This window comes from Sapajus apella, unplaced genomic scaffold, assembly GCF_009761245.1.
Source record: "Sapajus apella isolate SASKATOON/1434 unplaced genomic scaffold, GSC_monkey_1.0 scaffold35, whole genome shotgun sequence".
In the NCBI taxonomy this organism is placed as follows: domain Eukaryota; kingdom Metazoa; phylum Chordata; class Mammalia; order Primates; family Cebidae; genus Sapajus; species Sapajus apella.
Window position 1 is genome coordinate 13435388 of NW_022436975.1, and position 23321 is coordinate 13458708.

The window sequence follows — 23321 nt, forward strand, 5'->3', positions numbered from 1 at the left end:
ACTAATAATGGTTTGAGCAGTTTCCATGTCTGGAGTGAAAGTATTAAACACGCAAAGATGTCTTGCCTTTTCTTACCAACCTACCGCTAAGAACCCAGGAGGGCAGCAGTGGGCTAGAAATAGGGTTTCTGTGCCAAATTCTGAAGACAGACTTTTCTGAGATAATTGGCCTACGGGCTTGTTCCCTGTGCTGGTGTGCTTTTGAGCTCCTTGCGCAGTTCCACCTGGTACAACAAATGCGCCCATGAAATCTCACTTTGAGCCCTGATGAAATTGAATCCTCTGCAGAACACCTCCGCCCTGTTCTATTAAGTGGGAGAGAGTAAGAGAGTTTCCACAAGATTCAGAGAGTTTGACCGTATCTTAACTATCCGAGATCTGATTTCCAAATCCTTCTCAAACAATTCATTTCTGTGAAGATATATTTATATCTATTCCAGAAACCTTTTCCGTTTCTAGAAAAAGCTACTCATCTTCTTTTTCCTCGCCTTCTCGTTTCTCCCTCCTGGTGAGGATGTCAAAGGGTCTGTGAGTTGAGAACCTAAGCCAGGTCTCCCCGCGGCGTGCAGGCTAGTCCCCGCGCCCTGGGCCGGTGCATCTCTCCGCCGCAGCGCCCCTTGCCAACCAACTCTGTCCAACTTTCCCTTTCAGACTCCAGCAGGGGCGCCCTCCAGGCAACCGGCTGCGGCGGCCAGAAGCGACCTCGGCTCGGAGACCCCCGAGCTGTTTGCCCAGCGCCAGCTGATCACACTCGCCCGCTCAGCACCCGCCGGCCCCCTCGCAGCCAGGCAGGTTCCGGAGCTCTGTCTCGCGCTCCGCCGCGCCCGCCCACCCTCCGTGTCTCGCGTCCTGCCCTTCCTTCCCCGACCCCAAGCCATCCCACCTCCCATCCTCGCCACCTCTGGGACAGCTCAGCTAAGCCGTGTCCCCTCCCTTGCAAACGCAACGACCACCCTCCCAACCCCCAGCACAACCTTCAGCGGGAAAGCCCAGCTGGGTCTAGCCAGTTACACCGGTCGACGAGGGTCTCCATCGCAGCCGGCCGCCCTACTTCACGCTCATTCATATTCATTCTCTTTTCTCTCCGTCCCTCTGTCTGTCTCCCCAAAGACTCCTAACTAGACAGGCCGATCCTCCCCAGCGGCACTCCCTTTCATTCTTCCCCTCCCACAACACACACACACACACACACACACACACACACACCCGGACCCAGACAGCCCACTCCACTTTCCAGACGCCCACCTCCTACATACTCCCCTCCCCTAAACAGACATTCACCCACTCACCATCTGTAGCCTCCTTCCGCCCTCCGCCCCGCTCCCCCTCCCCAAGAAGCAGACCTGCACAGTGGGACGCAGGGACCCCCGCCAGACGCTCGGGCAGTGCGCGCCGCACCGACCTCCGCCCGCCCCGCCGGGAAACTAACAAAGACTGCGGGCTCTAACCCCGAGCCCAGGAGCCGCGAGCGGCGGCCGGGGGCCGGGGAGCCTGGGCTGGGCCAGGCGAGGACTACTCCGGAGTCAGGAGGCAGCAGCTGCGGAAGACGCGGATCCCTGGCCCTCAGAGCCGCTCGGACGCCGCCTGCACCATGGGCTGCTGCACCGGGCGCTGCTCGCTCATCTGCCTCTGCGCGCTGCAGTTGGTGAGTGCCCCGCGCGTCCCTGCCCCAGGACAGGTCCCTGCTTCAAGACCAGCCTCTCCGGCTTCCTCTGCGGTTCCGCAACTCCCGGCCGGGGGCTAACGAGTGAGCAGGGCTCCCCGCCCGGCTGGGCTCGCACTGCCCTACCCTCCGCCTGGCTGGGCTCGCACTGCCCTCCAGCCGCCGGCACTCGCCGGGTAGCCACTGCTCTGCGGGAGGGCGCGGTCTCACTCATGGTCCCGCGCGCTGGGGTTCGCCGCGCTCCCGCCGGGCGTCGCCACGCGGTCCAGGGGTTCCTGTCCAGGAGCAAAGGGAGTGAGCGATTTCCCCGCCCCTTGATCTGACACCTGGCTTTAGCACCCTTCGCGTTCGTGCCGAAGTTACAAGGGGACTTGCGGGCTCCTTCTTAGGATGATTTCCAGGAATGTTGCTTAATTACACAATGCGTGGGAATGCCCAGGTTCTGAGGCTACAGAAGCTGCCTCAATTCTGTTAGTGAAGAGTGAGGTGGTTCTTACCTTCAGCAGGTTGAAAGGTGATGGTAAAGGAGTCTGGGACCTCCAGGAAGGAGGTCAGGCTGTGTGCTTCAGCCCCTGCCCTTTCAATTCCGCTTTGTATTTTGTTGAAATGTTGCATGTTCAGGCGGTGACAGACTGACAGCTGTCATCAAGGAGAGAACAGAGTGAACGGGCTCCATTGGCGCGGTGCCTTGCAGAGGGAGTTGTGTAATGGGAAGTTAGAAACCAGAGTGGAGAAAAAAGGACCTTTCAGAACAGAGCAAATGCTCCTCTTAATCCCTTTGGATCCTGGACTGGCTCTGTGATCTATTCCATGGTCACTTGAGGTCAAGGCCACAGAACTTTTGAATCAGACTTTGTGTGTGAAAGATTAATAGACATCTCCCTTGCGTTATACTTAAGACAGATTCTGAGTACTCTGCCAAGATTTCTTCGAAGCATTGTCTTTTTTCAAGTCACAAATATATAACTAGCATATTTTGACAAGCGAGAGGAAAATGCTTGCAATGAACTTTACTTAGTAATGTCATCCCTTGCAAGACTTATTAACTGAGGGATAAAATCGTGCTTTTTAGTAGTTAGTCTTTGTTCACTTGAAGGTTTTAGAATGTGTTCACTTTTCTCTTGCCTCAGTGTGCCAGTGTCTCATGAAAATCTCACTTTGGGTATGCCCTTCATTGTTCACGTAATACGTGTGTAATTTACGTATTCCTAGGTTTGAAACCAGTGACCACTTTTTAATTCTATTGGATAGTGCCTTCTGTCATGTGAAATACTTGAATCAAACGTATTTAATAGTTTTCTTGAAAAATAATTTTAAAAATTTACAACAACATGAATGTTTTCTTTCACTAAGAAGGCAGGAGCTTGAGTTGTACTTTGGTTTTTAGAAATGGACACGGGTTATAAGTTGGAAAAGCTGACTAAACATGTAGTCAACCCTTGATTAAATGTAAGATTATGGATAGGCCTGCTGGATTGCATAGTCTATAATGCAAAATTTCTATTTTACATGGAATGTAAAGGTTTTTACGTAGCAGATTTATCAATGCAATTACAATTTTCTTAACAGGCATTGAAATATTTGTGATGATAATGTTTTTGAGTTTTCACCCACCAGCCAAGTATGCCCCTCTTTCCAAGTGCACATTCTCAGTTGATACAAATGCAACATATATGTCAAAGCTTATCTCAAAATTCCATTTTTTTTTAAATGAAGTCTTCCTTGGTGCTCCAGGTAAAATCCCTTATATTCCTATAATCTCATAGGACTTCACTTTTTCCTCTGGTATAGAACATTTGGTACTCTCTTAAGCAATTTTAAGTCATTTACACATATTTCTTACTATTAGATTGTATGCAGCTTGAGGGCAGAGACCATAGCATTAGTGATATTTGCACACTTTGCAAGTTATTAGAGCTCATATTAGAAGCTGAAACATATTTCCTGAATTTCCGATAATACCTAATATTTGCAATCCATACACGGTTTTGACATAAACATTTCTTTTGACTTTTAAAACTATCCTCTGATGTAGATAGTCATTTCATTTGTTTGTAGGTGAGGAAGTTGAATATTCATAGAGGTAAACGGGTTTTCCACAATCAATAGTTTTTGGATGATAGAGATATTGGGGTGATGGTAAGCATTTAACAACTGGATTGTAAACAAAACAAATGTATACATTATAATATCATACAAAATAATCTTTATGTGAAAGATGTGTAGCTCTCAATTGACAAATGATAGCAATAGTACAATATGTAATAGTCTTTAGTGTGTATTCCATATAGGCATTTCATTCTGGCAGAATCTGTTTGCTGAGTTTGACAAACTCTTAGTTTTGTAGTTCTGACATGAATGCTGGTGAATATTTTTGTTTGCTTTAAAAAGAAAGAGGAAAGTGAAACATGGAAGAAAATATTGGAACTTATCTCCATCAATTACATGAACAGATTCTTGGCTGACATGGATAATAGTTTTCAAATACTTAAAAATTACTTCCTCAGTTTCTTTCATGCTATTGACAATGTCTATGGACATGACACATTTTTAGGTTTAATATGCACTATTTAAAATATTTCTCCTTTATTTAAAAAGTCTAGGCAATCAACAAAACAGTAAGCAACCACTGATTTGCAGAGTTTGCCAAATTATTCGGTGAAACTACTCCCACCTTGGTCAATTTCAAATGTATCTTTATATAGCATTTCCATCATACACATAAAATAGGCATAACCTCAAAAGCATTGATAAAGTAAAAGACAGCAAATAATTAGGAAAGAATAAGTGTTACCTATTGAGTACCTTTTTTAGTAGGATTTCTTTAAATTTAAGTTTGCATAATTTAATTTTTAATAATGGCTTAACAACTGGCTCACAAAATTCCTAAAAATCTAACAAAACCAGTTCTAGCTCTAAGCCCATATAAGCCTGCTTCAGCGTATAATAGGGTAGGGACCCCTGTTTCCCAGACCTGGTGCACTTGCCACTGAAAGCAACTGACTTTTTTGCCCTTTTATGTTTTTTTCTGCTTCCACCAACTGTCAGACAATGGTGGGTCTGAGGCAGTACGCTAGTGTGGGTGTTGAAAGGGGATGGCATTGGGAGAGCACATCTGCTGAAGATAATCTACATGCTTATGACTAAGGCTCGACTGGGGAGGTCATTCCATACATAGCACATTAGCTCCTCCTAAAAGTTAAAGAAACAAAAGCTTTTCATTATTTTATTCCCATTTTATCTGAGCTACTGTCTGGAGTGGGGAAATAAAAACTCAAATTGGACAATCTATTTGGAGAAAACATACCCTTCTCAAGCGTGTATCTGTGGATGAGCTTTGGTTTGCAAAATCTCAGTCACTTTCTACTTTTTTTACTCGACCGCTCTGGCTGACTTTCATCATTACTTTCTCTCCAGTCTTCTGCTCCAAAGATGTTTGTCCCATGGTTTTCGTTTGTGCTCCTCCTGATTTTGCTAGATGAAATTAAAGAGAAAGTAAAAAGCATTAATACAGGTCCAAACTATGTGAAAAAAATCTTTTTTTTTTTTAAAGAAGAGATTTGTTACTGTGTCACTGATTCATGAAGTCATCCAAGAGGCTTTCAGTATACTTTTTTGAAAGGATACTTTCAGTTTTGCTTGTTTTATAATACTGTATATACTTATCATTAGATATGTGTAATCTGTACATAAAAAGAAATACTTGATTATATGCTTTTGGCACATTATTTTCAGGTACCACAGTTAAACCTTAATTGCATGGTTTCAAAGTCTGGCACGCCACATCTATTTCAGTGCCATTTTCTGAGATGAGCCTCAGTGAAGCACTGAACTAATTTTGGCAGGCATTGTTCCCATAGAGCTTTAGACATCTGTCCAACCTCACAGAGGTCAAGGTCAACCTCCAAGGCATGTTCATGAGGCTCACACCACATGGTTTCAAGATTTACTTGAAGTAGATGGTTCAACATTTCTTCTAGAGGACACACTAAAATGATTTTAGACCATATTTTTGAAGCTGAGACATGTTTCTGTTTTTGCTTTACAAACCAAATTTCTTATTTTTATTTTTAATTGGCAAATAATGATAGGATATACTTATGAGGTAATCTGATGTTTTGATATATGCATAGAATATGGAATAATTAAAACAAGCTAATTTACACATTAATCACCTCACTTTTTTTTTTTTTTTTTTTTTTTTTGGTGACAAGACATTTGAAATTTACTCCCTTGGCAATTTTGAAATATACAACACTGTGTTATTAACCATAGTCACTATGCTGTGTAATAGATCTCAAACGAGAGACCTTATGTTTGTAACCCTGACCAGCATTAGTTTGAATATGTCCTTCTGATACATATTCATAAGAAAGTTCTGCAGTTCTCATCATTTAAGTCTCCCTGACATATAACTACGAAATTTATAACATCCATCAGACTTTTTCTCTCTTAAGTTTCAGTTACTTATTTCACCTCTTATTTTATTGACAAATACTTCATATTCTTTCGGTTAAAACCTAATTTGTTTTTAATTTTTTAGGTTGAAACTTCCTTTCCCAAATTCTCCCTTTAGCTTTCTTGCCCTGCCAAGAGATGTATTGAATTCACCTTCTACAATGCCTGATTAATCTTCCTTAAGTGGAAACCATCCTGTCACTCCTCGTCAAAAAAAAAAAAAAAAAAAAAAGTCTCTGTTTAAGCTGCCCTTTAATACCTTACCAATATAGAATTATTTCCTACTTCTCCAGGTCTGCATTTTTAGTTCCATAGGGAAAAATTTCTATTCCATGAACAACACTTATTCATACCCTTGAACATGTGTAATTTAGGCTTCATGAAGCAAATTTCGAGGTTGTAAAAGAAAGAAAACAGAAATGAACAAAATTCACTAAAATAGTATTTACATATATCTGTGTTTTTTAAATTCTTTATAAAATAATGAATTGCTTTTGTTTTTTTTCAAATTATATTATGCATTTTAATCAAATCATTTTTATTCTAGTCACTTACATATGGATTTTTTTTGCTTAGTCTTTTTTTATTTTTTTCTCAAGAGGATATTCTTTATCAAAAGATTTTGGGAAAGAAATTATTTTCTATCCCAGAACATCAATAGTCTTTGCATTTAAAACAGGAACTTCTTAGTTCTTTTTTTTTTTTTTTTTTTTTTTTTTTTTGCTTTTCTCACACAAATTTTACCTGTAATGTAGCAATGTGTTTTTGGCCACTAAGATTTGAACAAATATCCAGATTATATAAGAAAGAATTTCAAATAATGTAAACTTTAAAAATTGAGCTAATACCACTTAATATTTTGGCATTAGAGACAAAATACATGTTGATACAAATGTTGCATGGTTTCTTTGTAGAAGTTTAGATGAGTGATCAGGAAAATGAACAAATCTACATGTGCATATTTGGACTATTTACTTTTTATTTTGATCAGGTGAAGATGATGATCTTGCTTAAAGAATTAGATTGGCTGGTCATTGCAGGTCAGACCTGTAATCCCAAAACTTTGAGAGGCTGAGGTGGGAGGATCCCTTGAGCCCAGGAGTTTGAGGCTGCAGTGAGCCATAATGTTGCCACTGTACTCCAGCCTTGGGGACAGAGTGAGACACTGTGGGGAAAAAAAAAAAAAAAAGCAAAGAAACAAAATAATAAGGTTTACAAGCACTTACTAAAAATCACTCACTAAAAATCAAAATCAAAATGGAAAACAGAAAATTGTGAGGCTTTGAGAAAAAGATGACAGACAAGATGTTATTGAGCTAGAGACAGTAGACCTTGCCTTCTTTCCAAGGTTTCAGTGTCTGAATGAAACCAATTTAGTGTGAGGAAGAAAACTGGAGTGAACGGCAGAGCAGCAACATTGAAGAATCCAGGAGACAAGTAGAGTGTATTCGGCTCAAGCATTAATATTAGTTTGTTTACTCTGTATACTGCATAAAAGGTGTTCATGTGTTACACAGAAATCCAGCACTTGCTTTGCTTGCAGGAATGGTGCCTAGGCATAGTGCTGGAGTATTGATGGCTTTTGGTTTTACATTTTGAGAGTTGGCTATTAATAACATCGTGCAGATGATATGGAATGGGAGAATAAATATATTAATTATTTTTAAAATACAGCTGATTAAAGTGGAAGTTAAGATTTATAGTATTTTGTACAACAATGAGAAGTTAAAAAGAAAACCACAAATTATTCTTTATTGCTTTTTTGATTTTTTTATAATACTTTCTATGTTACACTTTAAAGTAACATTAATCTTGGAGAAGAAGAGAGATTTTTCAAACAATTTGGTGGATGTATTGAAGTCAATTTTAGGAAGACTGTTTGGCAAATACTTGATAAGTTTATCTTTAACATAACTTCTTTCTTAGGTGCATCAAAAATTCCTGCTTTTAATCCCCATTAACACTAATTGGTGTTAATGTGTGTGAACATGCATCTACAGCAACCTGTAATATTAGACTAAAATATTTCATCAATGATTAGTATTCAAAATGCCAATTAAATGGTAGTACAAGCAAATGACATATAGAAAAAACTATCTAATTTACATTTTTAATTTGATATGTTTTGCAAAGATACTGAAATAAAATGGAAGGTAGGCTATGAATGCCCTGTAATGGAACATTCTTACCTTAGGTCTTGATAGAGTGTAGGAGAATAGATATTTTAAGATGAGCATAGTAATAAACAAAAAAAAACTCAGGTGAAGACATTGACTTAAGTGGGGAATGTGAAACACTTGAACTAGTAGATCGCTGTTCTGTTTGACAGCGGTAAGAGCATCTGCAGTTCATTGAATTGGGGGAGAAACATTTTATCTTTTGGTAAAGGGAGATGAGGGTGAAGGTGGGTGGGTGGCAGAAGTTGGAATACTGACAAGGGCTCTAATTGCAAGAATTAGATGGCTTATTGTTAAGGGAAGCAAGGGAAAGATCATAGCAGTGTTAATCATATTATTATTATTATTTCTTTTCTGCGTAGAGTAACTTTCTTTAGAATGCTCTGTTTCTTTATTAACAAGAAGTATTGGAACAGTACTGTAGTGATCAGTTTCTCGTAAGAGATGTGAGTTCAACAGGGGTGATGATAAGTCATAAATCTATTTCTGACAGTTTCTTTCTATTCCAGTAATGAGAGGCACAGTAATACTTTGGTATTGATTAATATCTAGTATAATATGTGTTTGCATGTGGGAAGTCATAGGCCACAGCTGTTGATTGGTTAAATTGGTCAATTAAGGTACAAACAGGAATGCTCTACACTTAAGTTATGTTGCCTGTGCTGGTAACCAGCTGTAAATGATCATAATTAAGTCAATGGGAGATATAAATGGTTGTTAATGACAATTCTTTATCAAATGCATATTTAAAATATAAATTCTTGATGAAGGAGTTATTTCAAATTGTAGTTTATGAAAAGTAACATTTCTTACCTCCAGGTGGTCCTCAGGAAATGATCTAGAGCCATTGTTAACTCCAAAGCAGTTATGTGTGTGATGCTTCATTTCTGAAGTCCCTCCTGTTGATTCTTAAATGTCTCTGAATGAAAATCTTGCTTTGATGTCTATTCTATCTTCTATTCATTTGCTTTATATCTGGATGGTGAACAGCAGATGGAGGCAGTCGTGAGCTGGGGCTGACTTGTACCAACTGGGGAGAGTTTCCTGATACGTTTCCAGGAATCGTGTGAGCCAGTTGTTAAATAGAGCTTTATGAAAAATTAACTATATAAACGTATAATTAAATTATATTAAAAACAAAAGTATACATATTTAAAACTCAACACTTTCTAATGATTTTACTGCAGCGTACTGTTATCTCTGCTCTGGGGGTTATTTTAATACAACACAGTATGTATTTTACATACAGTTTGTATGGTAGAAATTCCATATAACAGAGGACTATTTGTTGAGTATCTCTTCCCAATTCTATATCCAGTAACATCATTTTGGTAGCTAAAAATCTTTTATGAAGTGATTATATCATGGAAAGACCCTCCTTAAGCTCCCCAGGCCACTTGTTAAATTATTTACTATCGTATCACCAGGCAGGGGCTTTCATCATAAGGCCAATTTTTTTTTTCTTGTACCAAATTGGATGTGATTTGTAAGCTTTTAATGTAATTAATTAATGCATGTATAGAAAGTATATTCCATAACCTAAGCGTTTTATTTATTGCTTTGAGTACATCTATAAAATTGCTTAAACATAATAGAGAAGTTTTCATATTCAAAAAATTACAATATTAAATCCTTTGGACTTAATAATAGCGTTTGGATCTCCCTAAAGTGTTCATGCACATTGCATGATGACAGATTTGTTGGTAACTGATTTGTGGCTAAATGATTCAACACTGGTAATGGGTTATAAGTCTTACTTCTAGGTGACTTACTGGAATCTAGAATCTCTCACTATGAGGGAAAGTTATTTCTGTTTAGTGAGTGTTGATTGGTTCCCATAAGGAAAGGTGGACTTAACTCCAATACACAGTTCTTCCACCTGTTGGCATTATTGGTCCTAATTAGCTTCTTCCGAAAGTATGTAAAGTAATCGATGGTGAAACAACTGAAATACCTTTTGACACCCATATCTACTTCTTCCAGGCTAGGATGATCTGCATTTTCCATTGTCCCCACATTGAAATACTAAATATCCTATCTTGAAGAAGGCTTCAAGAAGGTGATTTATTTGAGAGCACACCAAAACTCACAAAATTTCTCTTCCAAATTTTAAAAAGAAGTCATTGTTACAATGTGGACCCAAATCCTCTTGTACCTTAAATTCCATTGTGTCATTCTTATAACATTTTCATAAGCCAGATATTAACATATTCTCAATCATAGATGAGTAAACGGAAATGTGGGAAAATTAAGCAGTATGTTGAAATTATATATTATGTTACGGCTTAAAGCATGAGAAATGTAGAAATACAGATAACAAAACTGTGTGTATGTAATCTTATGACAGCATTAAAAAAGAGAGTCACTCTTCTGGGCTTAGGTCAAACCTGTTGTGAAGAGTAATTATTTAAGCAAGCAATTTCTTCACATGAAATGCGATTTGTAAAATGTAGTCCAGATCACTTGAGTAATAAGAGGAGATACTGACTCTGGGACACAACTTTTTCTTTTGTTTTGTTTTGCCATTTCTGTTGATAGAGGATAGCTTTCCTCATGATTGATATCTATTTTTGGATTCCCTCAGGAGGGATCTCAATTTATCCTGAAACAAAAGAATGAAATGCAAGCTTTCTGCAGACCAAGTGTTCTGCAATTTTTGCATGCTCTATTTTCTGCAGCTGATGAACCACTTCTGACAATGTTTTCTCACTGTCCGGATATAATCTGCTAATACCCCTGGGACCTACACTTACAAGTATCTTCTTTCTCCATAAAAGTTTAAGTCACTAATTCCTTTTACTGTCTGTTGGCAAACTCTTCCTTGGCCTTGTAGTGTTGTGATTGCCAAAGATTTGAATGTGGCAACCACACCACTGACAGAATGTCTTGAATGCAGGGCCAATTAGAGGGAAGCATTAGATGAGGGCACTGAACCATTAGGAGGCTTGCAAAGATCCTGTAACAGTCTTTTCATCTGCAAGAGAGCTGTGGTTGGAAATACACAGATGGAGTTGTCCTTAGGGATGTGCTCTTCACGCACGTTGAAATGTTTCTGTTGAAACATTTTGCAAGTAGAAGACTTAACGTTTTGTAATATTTCACAGACCCTACATCATACAGAAGCACATTGGTCATCTATTATTAATATGTTTGTTTGGCTCAACCAAAAGTGTTTTTATACACACTTTTTAACCCCTTCCCTACCAATGATACTTTTAGTAGAAGGCAGAAGTTTTGATTAAAGATGTAAGTAATATAATTTTTATAGGCTTTTCTTTCAAGACAACACAAAGTAGAGCATATTAATTTTCTTAGTATATTTTTCTTATTCATGAAAAACTGGTTTGGTGTTTGCAAAAATCTGCATGAAATCTAATTCCAAATGCTTGATTTTTGTCCCACTATCTTTAGGAAATAATATTGTTTTCATATTTAGTGGACCACATCAGGGCTAAACAGATAATTGTATTTAAATATATTTTAAGTTGTTTAAACTTCATAGTTTTTATATTTTTAGTTATAAAATTTAATTTGATTCCAAAATGCTGGTTAATTTTCATTCTACCAATTAAAGTTTAAAATGCTTCTAGGAGATTGGTAGTCAAAGCTCTTATAAAAATAGAAATGCACTTCTGTAGTCAATGTGTAGTTTGCTTTATATTAAGTGAAGCGGTAATCTGAAACTTATATTTGGATTAAGTGTCAGCTGCAATGCCAATGTGCTTTTCATGGCCCAAAATGAAAGAAAAAACACTGGAGAACTGTTATCCCACAGGCATCAGAATTACGCTGATGGGCCACCAGCTGTTCTGCAGCTTGCTGTTCTCCAAGGTGCTCCAGTGAGTACTGCAGGCTGACCTCATGGGTAGATGGGTGAAGAATCACAACTAGATGACAGGACTAGCATTCTGGGAGCAATATTTAATGTAACATAATTTAACCCAAGTTAAATGATAGTAGCCAAAAATCAGATGACATTAGAAATGGGTGGCCCAGATTTAAGTAGATGTGAATGAAAAGATAGTGTAGTAAATCATTGCAAATTTAATAATCTTCATATGTAAACTCAAGGAATAAAAATCATTGAATATTTTTTAGAAGTTTCCGATTTTGGACTTATTCTCCATTCAAGTATAGAGGAAATGGTGTTTTGGGCAGGACTATTTTACATATTTATATATGAACTTCAATAAATGCAATGATGCCAATTTACGAGAAAGTCCTTGGTACAAAGATCTAAACAGTAATAAACTACAGACAAAAGATGAATTAGAAATGTAGTATTTTCTTAAGCAGTAAATATTGGAATGCCTAAATATAGCATGCTATACAGCAATCCACTGATCATTGGTCAGATATATGTAAACAAAGGAATATGATAATTTCATGATTCTCATAGTGAAGTATTTTTGCAAACTATACAGTCAAACTTAAAGGAAAAGCTAATTTAGAAATAGTTCAGAAGGAAAAATGAGGGAATTCATATTACTTAGCCTAATGGTGGATTATTCACACTCTAAGGAGCTGTCTCAGAATTTTGAAAGGAGTATATTTCCCCGATGGCCACCTGCTTCTGCCCTCTTTTCTCCATTCCTGGTATCATTGTCCCACTTCATATGTTCTGACCCATCCAAATTCCTGACCCAATATTGACAGAGTCAAGATGGTATATATATTATCTTCAGTTTTTCAGTTGGTATCCATTTAAACATTAATTAAATACTTAAACATCTCTTTTTTGGAAGTGGGAAGAATAAAAAGGAAACAATACTGAAAGATGGCTGACTAGAGAAACTTGGACATCTTACAAAAGTAGTTCCTCATTACTCCTTCCCCACTTGACTCTCAAACTTCCTTAGTGGTTCCCAAGGCTTGGCACCTGCTAACTAGTGATTCCACCTTATGTTATTGGTCTAGGCCTATGGATATAATAAGATGCAGTTGGAGTTTACTTGGCACCAAAGTTAGCTACAGCTGCTGCTTGTGCTCTGCATCAAGATCTTACTACTGAGAGAGATACAGGCACAGAAGTTTCTATTCTAATCTTTATGATACAGCATCCTTACCCTGCAGACCCCAGCTGCAGCTTGATCTGTTCAGTTGTCCATTGTGACAGTAAAATTACAACATCACGGTGCATATGACACTGCTCCCGGGACTGTAGCCTGCCTGTGTCATACCATGAATCTTTCTCACTAGTCACATTTTTTCGTGAGTGTGACACTCTTATGGAGGCTCTTAGAGGTCACCTGGAGCAATGTTTTATGATCTGGCTTTCTCCACCCATATGGCTGAGAAAGAAGCCATGTGGTATTTCCAACATGGCCTGTTTCTTGACCTAAGAAAAGAGTGATATAAGAAACATACAGCTTATGGCAGCACTCTTGGATAAAACAGGCACATAAAAGGCGCCATTACAGAAAAGGAGTATGACATTAATTTTAAGTCAGTGTATAACTGATGTATTCTTAACTGTATGCTGCCCAAATCATTATTCACAATTGCTACCTGGGGCTTAAGAGTAGATACACCCTTCTTTCTACTACTTCTTTGCTTTTCTCTTCATAGTAAAGCCATGAAAGTGACTATTCTATAATTAGTCTCTTCTACCAACTGCCAGGCACAATCAAATTCTGTAAACACTTTTGTCTGAACAAGATGTGTTGTGAAGCTTATGGAAGAATATTTGGGAAATTATGAAGACCTGTAGAATAGAGTAGACTGGGGATACTTTTGTCCAAAAAGGTAGATACAGCCATTATCGGAGGCAAAGAAATAAACTGAGCAGTTTTCAGTAAACATCTGTAGACACATAGTTAGTACATGGCATTGGCAAAACAAACATTTTTAATATTTGCATATTTTAACATAAATGTAAAATAATGTAATTTTATTTAAATATGAAAGTAAATATATTTTATTTGTGTCTTCAAGCCTATTCCCTTTTCTTTTATGCACACTTAAATTTTTAACACTCCGAAGTAGAGTCGCTGGAAAGCTTGGCATCGTGAAATCCTTTTGGCTGAAATTGTGTAGTATACATTTTTATACAACTATGTGGCATTAACACTATAATGAGGTGACTTCAGATTTTTGGACACAAGGAAATTTAAAACAGTTCAAAACTTTTGACCTCTGTGTGTGGTGCCTTCCCAGTATAGTTTGAGATTTGTAAGTATCTAAAAGTTAGTGGCCTCAATATGGCATGACTCCTGCATTTGTCATATAAGACCACAGTGCCAATGAACAGCACCCTGGGGACTTATTTTTCGGAATATTCCATGGCCCACAAAACTGCATTCAATTGAGTTCTCCTTTGCTTTAAAGGGAATTGCTCTCTTCACCCTCCTTTTCTCCTTCCTGTCTCTCTCCATTCACTCTTCCCTGTCCTGTCCTTGGGTCTTAGTCTCTCTTGGACTCCTCAGAGGGGAGAAATAAGGCAAGGCCAAGCGAGGAGCCCTGGACCCCTCTCCTGGCCTCACTCCATAGGAAATGAAGACTCAGAGGCTTTTAAGAGAAATAATTAAGATTCTGTTTTATAAAGCACTGGAGTCTAAATAAGACTTAATTTGGGAAAGGAATTATATTACTGGAAATAAACCTAAAACCACTACTATAGAGTGTGGCGTGAAATGGTTCCACATTTATGTAATTATCATATTAAAATAAGTTAGGATTTCTCTCTTCAAATGCATACCTGCTTATTAAATGATGTCAAATCTCTTTTAGTAATATGCACATATATCAAATACGAATGATTATTTTAAATAGATATGATCAAAATTTCAGACATATTTGAGGGGCACATAGCTTGAGTTAGTTTTATATACTGTGTAATTTAAAGGAAATCTTGAGAAATTGCAACACATGTCTCACGTAATAGATGTAGTTGCCTCCATCTGAGGCAGGAGGCAGGACTCGAATCTGGAGGCGGCACTCAGACAGCAGACCACGTAGAGGACTAGCTAAAACAGGGAACAGGGGGAAGCGCCTCTTCCTAAAACAAGCCCACTAGTTAGCCAGGTCAGTTTACTGCTGCCATGGCAACACCCAGAAGTTACTGCTACTTTCCATGGCAGTGACCCAACAACTCAAAGGGTACCACCCCTTTTCTAGAAATGTCTGCGCAATCCAACCCTTAATTTGTATATAATTAAAAGCGAGTATAAAGATGGCTACAGAACTGCCTTTGAGGTGCTCCTCTGGGCACACCGCCTATGGGGTAACCCTGCTGTGCAGGGAGCAGGACCTCTGCTGCTGCTGTGCATTGCCACTTCAGTAAATGTTGCCAACACCACAGGCTTGCCCTTGAATTATTCCCTGGGTGAAGCCAAAACCTCCCAGGCTAAGCCCCAGTTATGGAGCGCATCCGCCCGGCATCACATCCATCATTGCTGTAGTATGATAATTACATTTCAAACATATTTGCATGATATCATATTATTTTCAAAAATGTAATAACTCTGATTTCTGAGTTATAACAAAATATAAATAGAATTCTCTTCTTGTGTACTGCAGTGAAAATTTTGGAGCATGTAGATATGATTCAGAATTGAAGCAATAGAACAAATCATTCAGTTTGATTTTCCTACAAAACATTTTTCCTTACACAGAAAATTGCCCATTTGTTTCCTTTCTAATAGATTACTAAATCAGTGAACTATAGTAAAATGTCATTGTTTTTAGGTTAAATATCTGCAGTTTCTTATATTTCCCTTAATTATTTGTTATAATTCACTTGGAAGAATACTGTGACATTAACATTAATAAATTTAATATTATAAAATGGTTGTCTTCTCTACACTATTACTTCATGCTAATGTTCCAGTTTGCTTTACTTTTTAGTTAACCTTTTACTGTTTATATATATTTTTCTTCTGTTTGAAGGATGGAAATGTTCCTGCCTTACTTGCTTTTGTATTCTCCACAATGCTTGTGTCCTGATACACACCTAACAGTTGTTCAGTATGTATTCATTGACTTCTGGATAAATGACTTATTATGTTTCCCACACCATCAGGATGATTTTGGTCATAGGAAGCAGAGAATTCAGGTAAAAACTGACTAAACGGATGCTACTGAAACTGTGTCCCGTAGATTGTTGGTCAGAATATAAACTTTTAATTTCTGATCTGCAAGTAGCCAAGTAATTGAGAGCATGCATTTACAAACATAGCAATTTTAATATATAGTAACATTCAATGGTTGGGCATTTATCCTACGAATTTTTTATTGTATTTTACAACAGTTTTTGTCCTCAACTGATTGAATTTTTTAAAAAATCTACCTAACTTCCTAATTACAGGGAGTTTAAGAAGCACAGATTTAGACAATGGGTATTTATTAATAACAAATCTCACATAGTAAGAAATTAAGGAAGAAACAGTGGCTGGGTTGGGATTCAACAGTGTCCAACAGTGCTGGGGCTCCAAGCTGATGTTTCTTGGACTCCCTTGGTCTTCCAGCTTAGCTGCAATATGCCATCAACAGTTACAAGCCTCATGCTTTCACATGAAAATACTCAACTGGAGAAGGAAAAGGAGAGATGCGGAACAGCCTCTTCTCTCTCACAGATCTCTTTTTGTCAGGAGAGAAAGACTGTCCATATCTAGAAGAGTGTTCATACTTCTTTCCGTATCTAATTGACCAGAACTGGGTCCCTGTCTTCCCCTGTATCAATCCCTGTACAATGGTCATGGCTCAGTCCAGTGTGATCTGTCCTCTGGGTGGGACACCTAGCTGTGTGACAAGAGCCAGGGCTCTCTCAGCGAGAAGGACTGGAGAATGGCTGTTCTGCAAATTTCTCTAAAGACTTGAAATTGTCAGAAACTGACATCACCACTGACAATGTTTCAATAAGTGGTGAGGCATGATAATAGTTCAAGTTTATAGAATACCTGTTATGTTTGGTATTCTGTATAATTCTTCGTATTTTATAAAGCTAACCTCCACACAGTCAGTATTACCCCTGATTTACAGATAGTGAAAAGGAGGCATCAAGAAGTTAAGTATTTTACCCAAGGTCACATCGCTGGGAGGTAAGTAGAGCTGAGATTCCACTCAACACCTTGAATGTCTACACCCAGGTTCTCTACTATGCTACAAAGGCTATTTTTTTATGGTGCTGGTTGGGTGGCTCGTATATGCATAATACCACAAATCTGTGAAAGTCTGACCAGGGAGACTGGCTTGAGAGAAGCCCTCTCTAAATAGGCAACATAAAGTCGCTTAACATTTCTAAATACAGTTACTGCATTTCTGGTATGTGGGACTTTTTCCTTTAGCTCACTAAAACGTGACCCTCTTTGATGCTGTCCGAAATGCGTCTTCCTATACAACATCAGTCCCCCTCATTGCTGCTTCAGAGGTCACAGGACTCTGTTGTCATGGGTTTGGATATAATATGCAGAAGATGTATTCTTTGTAATTCTGGAATCTAGAAGAACATTGCTCAATAAAACCCCTGTGCATGGTGGATAAGTATCGCTTGCAACTTTACTAGTACTTTATGGCCATACCATATATCAATAGCACTGTGGCTTAGCTAGGCTTTCGTGGGCTTCCAAAAACCATTTTTAACCCCAGAGAGTGCCAGACAACCAACTTTCAAACGCTTTGCAGCACAGCTCTTTGATAAGCTGAAAATTGTCCAGTTTATGGAATTCTTTCTTGATCTTACAGTTTCTCATATTCCAATTCCCTAGAAAATTGCTTTTGAGAAAGAGTAGACAATATACCTTTGGAGTAGTCCATTATTTTTTCATTCCACTGCTGAGCTAGGTATACAATCCCGTTTATCTTTGACCATGTTCCTTTCTGCAGGTTCTATTCTATTCTAGCTAACACATGGTGCATAGCAAATTTTAAAGGTTGTGAAAATAAGCCTGAGGACACTCATCCTCATGCCCAACTATGTAGATTGTATTATCACATTTCTGTAAATGTGTTACTTATTAAACTATGTGGATCCACCTTAAGGTGTATTTTTCCTTTCACAGTCCTATATTGTCAATTATACTCAATTGTGAGTTACTTTAGGTCAGCAACTTTGACTTGTGTGGCATTTGGTAATGGTCATTAATGTTCATCAATATTGCTGACACTGTCTTTGGATGGAAAACTCCAGCATGTATGTAATACATAATTAAACATTCGTATCAGATTCACTGTTTTATAAGAAGCCACAAAAACAAAACTTGGGGCATAATAAGTCTGTCTATCTTCTAAAAATTTCCATGTACTTTCCTTTAAGGAAAAAAAAAAGTAATTTATGTTGAAGTATGAACAATGAAAACAATTTACTCAATTTATCTTTCTTTAGCTAATTCAGAAGTCCTTATGTTTTCTTTTTTCCATTGTTTTTTAACTCAAATTACAGAGTGTTTGTTTGTTTGTTTTGAGAGAGGGTCTCATTCTGTCACTACTGGAGGGTAGTGGTATGATCATAGCTCACTGCAGCCTAGAACTCCTGGGCTCAAGGGATCTTCCCACCTCAGTCTCCTTGGTAACTGGTACCACAGGCATGTGTGACCACACCTGACAAAGTTTTAAAATTTCCTTGTAGAGATGGGATCTTGCCATGTTGCCCAGGTTGGTCAGAAACTCCTTGGCTCCAGCAATCAGCCTTGGCTTCCCAAAGTGCTGGGATTGCAGTCATGAGCCTGTAGGACCAGCTCATACCACAGGTTTTGTACTTCAAGATCACATGCAATGTGTTTTTTTAAACTATAAACTGAAAAATTATAGTTGTATATATTTATGAAGTAAAAAGTTATAATTTAGGAAAACTACGCAATAATTAAATCAAGTGATTTAATATATCTATCGCCTTAAATATTTATTTGTTGTGATGAAAACATTTAAAATTTTCCAGGCGTGGTAGCTCACGCCTGTAATTCCAGAACTTTGAGAGGCCAAGGCAGGTAAATCAGGAGGTCAAGAGTTTGAGACCAGCCTGACCAACAGGGTGAAATCCTGTCTCAATTAAAAAAAAAAACAAAAAAGAAAAGAACACATTTAAAATTTACTCTCAGCAATTTTGAAATGTATAATACATTGTTATGTATACATGTATACTATGTTTGCCATGTTGTGCAATATATCTGAAAGAGGAAGACCTTATCCAGCCTGTCTAATTGGCTTTATACCCTTTGGCCATCATCTCCCTATTACTCCTGCCAACCTCTAACCCCTGGTAGCCTGCATTCTACTCTGTGATTCTCTGAGTTCGATGATTGCGTATTCTACATGTAAGTGAGAACATGTGATATCTGCCTTTCTGTGCCTAGCTCATTTCACTTAGCATAATGCCTTCCAACTAAAAACAAGAGCAATATTGAAGGGTTGGCTCCATTGAAGTTTAGCATGTCTTGTGAAATAATTTTTTCTTCTCGTTCATTTGAAAACTTGTGAAAATATTAAAATTTGTACTAAAAACATAACTAATATTTTTAAACGTCACTCAGAAGAACATACATATTCATCACATTTCTCAGGATAGACCATAAAACATGAGCGTATCCTCTCTGAAATAAAGTGTTAAAGTCTTTACAGGCTGCTTTAGTTTTAGTTAGAAATAATACAGAGAGTCAAGACTCAAATTATAAATCTAAGTGGCTCTGCATTCTGCCAAGATTGGAATGCAGCATGGATGAAATTTACTGTGACCCAAACTTTCAACAAAATAGTTCATGACAACAGGATAGGACAACAAATGAGGTTTTTTATTCCAATAATTTATTTGATTTATCTGTTCTTAATGTTGTCTTTAAGCCCAAGATTTGTAGCAGGCCCCCAAATTGGGAATTTTAGAAAACAAAGCTCTACATGAAACTGATTCCAGCTGTGAATTGGGAACTGTTTGGTGTTTTGTCTGAGAGGAAGTACCAGGGTGTACCTAACAACTGAGGTTTACAAATAAACCCAATTCCAAAATAAACCCAATTCCACCAATACTTCCAGTGGTGGTATCAGGAAGTTTGCCGGGTAGTATGAAATGAAATTTCAATTGTATTGTATCTTACCAATAATGTAATGTTTTCTTACATAATGGGCATAATGCTACAGTTTCACATAGGAAAGCGTACCAAGAGTAAATAAGCCCGTGTTACCTGTTTTAATTCTTTCAGGATACGAAGGGTTCCATTGGTGTGACAGCCCTAGAGAGGATTTAGGATTTTTCCTTTTTTAAAAAATTATGTGTTAAAGATCATCTACTACAGTCACTTTCATTAGCAAAGACAGAATTGATTTCAGCTCTAGTGATTCTTCAAAGGGCCTTCAACAATGCTGAAATATTGTGGTTCCTCAGCTTTGTTATCCACAACATTTAGAAAAAGTCCACAGAGATGTGTTGTGAGCTGGAAGCTGCTTTCTTCCTTGCTGCAGCAAGGGGCGAGATTGATGGGTGGAGGCGTTGCGCTACTTACATAGTTCAGCTGAACAGTTCACAGAGATGTGGCTATTATAGAGGCAGTACGTTAGCCTATGGAAAATGTCTGCCCTCCAACCGGCCTCAGATAAAACAGTAGGATCACAGATTCTACCAGAAAAAGTGCTCAATTATTTGCTGTACAAATAAATTGTTGTACAAATGAATAAATGAGGGAATCAGTAGACAGAATTTTGGAATGGAAATGTGGTTCCTAGATTTAGGTTATTCAATAATTTTCCTTTGTAATTCTTATAGCAGATCATCCCAACTTGATTCTTAACCCAGGGCAGTATTGTACCTTTCCACTCGCCTAGGGCATTTGAGTCTGTGAGGAGGCATGTAGGTTATCATAGTGATGGGAGCGTGGCGGGTATGAGTTTCGTGGTCACTTAGTTCCCAAAGGACAGAGATGCTAATGCCCCTGATGAACAGGAAGTCCTGTGCAACAAGGAATTCCTGCCTATAGTAATAAATGAGAAGCAGTGAGTCTCCCTCTGGGGTCTCTGACAGGAAGGTTAAAGACAAAAGTCCTCATTTCTCAAATAATTGGCTACCTTGTTGGACATTTAACATTTGTATACCTACGTAACAAACCTGCATGCTCAGCACATGTACCCCAGAACTTAAGGTATAATAATAATAATAAAAAGAAAGAAAAAAAAAGACTTGCTTATACTTAGCAAAAGTGCTGCAAATTTTACTCAGTACCAGCTTTGTCCTTCAAAGAACAAAGACCTGCCAGCTTCTACTGAGGTTATTCCTATGACTCATCCTTCAGGGTACTAGCCAGGTTGTCTTTGTCCCTGTTAAGGTGAGGCGTTCAGAACTCCATCCAATCCTCTAACGATGGCCTGCCAAGTAATATAAATAATACATATTGCCTTAGTGGTCATAACTACTGCTTTTTTTCCATTAATGCAAACTAAGATGGCACTTTAAAAAATTTTTGTTAGCTTCTTATCAACTAAAACTTCAAATCTTCAAGTAAACTGCTGTCAGTCTGAGCATACATCATTCTGAGCTAGGGATTAGCAAACTTTCTTGGTTAAGGGCAAGATAGCAAATACTTTAGATTCCAAAGGTCATCCAGTTTCCATCACAACTACTTAATTCCATCGTGTTAGCATGTAGCCATGGACAATACAGAAATCACTGGAGTGGTTGTGTTTCAATTAAACTTTATTTACAGAAACAGATGGCAGGATAGATTTGGCTCTTGGGCCATAGTTTGCTGATCCTTGTTCTATACTTAAAGAAATATTAAATTAAAATGGAAACTTACTGCTTTTTAATTATGTCTGTTCATATTACATTGTTGATTTCAGCCAGTCATTCCAACCAGATGAAAACCTCTTGAATTCTAGTTGTGGCAGTTCTGTTATTTAATTCTAAAAAATTATACTACTTTTCAACTTTGTATCACCTAACACATAACTTTTATGCTTTTACCTATAAACAGTTATTCTCTATTCCAAGACAAAAACAGTACCTGAACAGGAAAAAAAAAAGCCTTAAAAAGACCCTATAAAATGTAACTAGTTTTTTAGTTTAAGATGGTCAGTGATATAATTGACAAACATATTTGGTTACTGTACCTTAATCATCAATTAAATGATAAAACTACACCATTCTATCATGCAGCAGACAGTTCTGTCTGTTCTTTATGAGAATCACTGGGGCTTGTCTGCATTTCCTTTCCCAGATCAAGGTTTAGGTCTGTGACAAGTTCTTGTTGTGCCATTGTGTTAATACTAACAAAACTAATATTGGTCAAGTATAACAAGCGTTTAGTAAATCATCTGTTTACTCATGTATTTTTGCATTTTGTTCAGAAGAGACGTAAATTTTATCAGCCCAGCCCTGTACCTTCTTTTGAGATATTTACCCAAATGGGGTTTTCATTCCATTGTAGCATGAATATGTAAATATCTCACTATGGTTCTGAAATCATAGTTATGATTCCATTAGCAGGCTAATGGGAAAGAAAGAGTTAACTGTGGTCTGTAAATCCCCCACTCTTCCCTTCCTGAGGACATTCTGGGCCAGGTGCTGACCTCCCCCAGGCCTCCTGTAAACATTCTAAGGAGATTTAGTAACAGAAAGATGATCTAAGAAGTTCATATATAAGAATGTTTTTATTTGGTTATTCTTTTTCAATATCCATTACTTATTATAAATAAACCTGGAATTTGTGGGTTCATGTAATGCCTGTGGCTGGAGAGTGAAAGTTCGTCAAATGAACTCTTTTATCTGCATGAGAAATAACTAAGAAGCCTTAAACTTATTATTTTTTTTTTCTGAGATAGCTTGCACAACACACATAATGAGAATTCATCTGTTATTCTGGAACTAAACTGCATCCCATTTGAACAAAAGCAATTTTTTTGGAGGCTGTGAGAGATGGTTTGAATCTTTTTGTTACTGCAAGTGTTTCTGTTTTTACTATATGCTTCACTAATCGCCAGTGAAGTTGGGTGCATTCTATGATCTATGATTCCTGTGAGTTGGCTGTGATAATGTCACTCTTTGGGATTCTGCACTATGACAAAATTCAGATGATCATTAAGGCTTGTGTGTATCTGAGGCATTG

At 38.0% G+C, this 23321-nt stretch overlaps 1 protein-coding gene across 3 annotated transcripts in view; it reads left to right on the forward strand.

The window, feature by feature from the left end:
* Positions 1-872: 872 nt before the first annotated feature.
* The window catches only part of NKAIN3 (sodium/potassium transporting ATPase interacting 3), a 650466-nt gene continuing 628017 nt past the window's right edge, over positions 873-23321 (forward strand). For 2 of the 3 annotated variants that reach the window (XM_032296192.1, XM_032296191.1), the window contains exon 1: positions 873-1645. In XM_032296192.1, the coding sequence (XP_032152083.1) occupies positions 1592-1645 (54 nt within the window). In that variant the 5' untranslated portion in view covers positions 873-1591. The remainder of the gene's footprint in view (positions 1646-23321) is intronic. The other variant, XM_032296190.1, reaches the window with a different exon arrangement.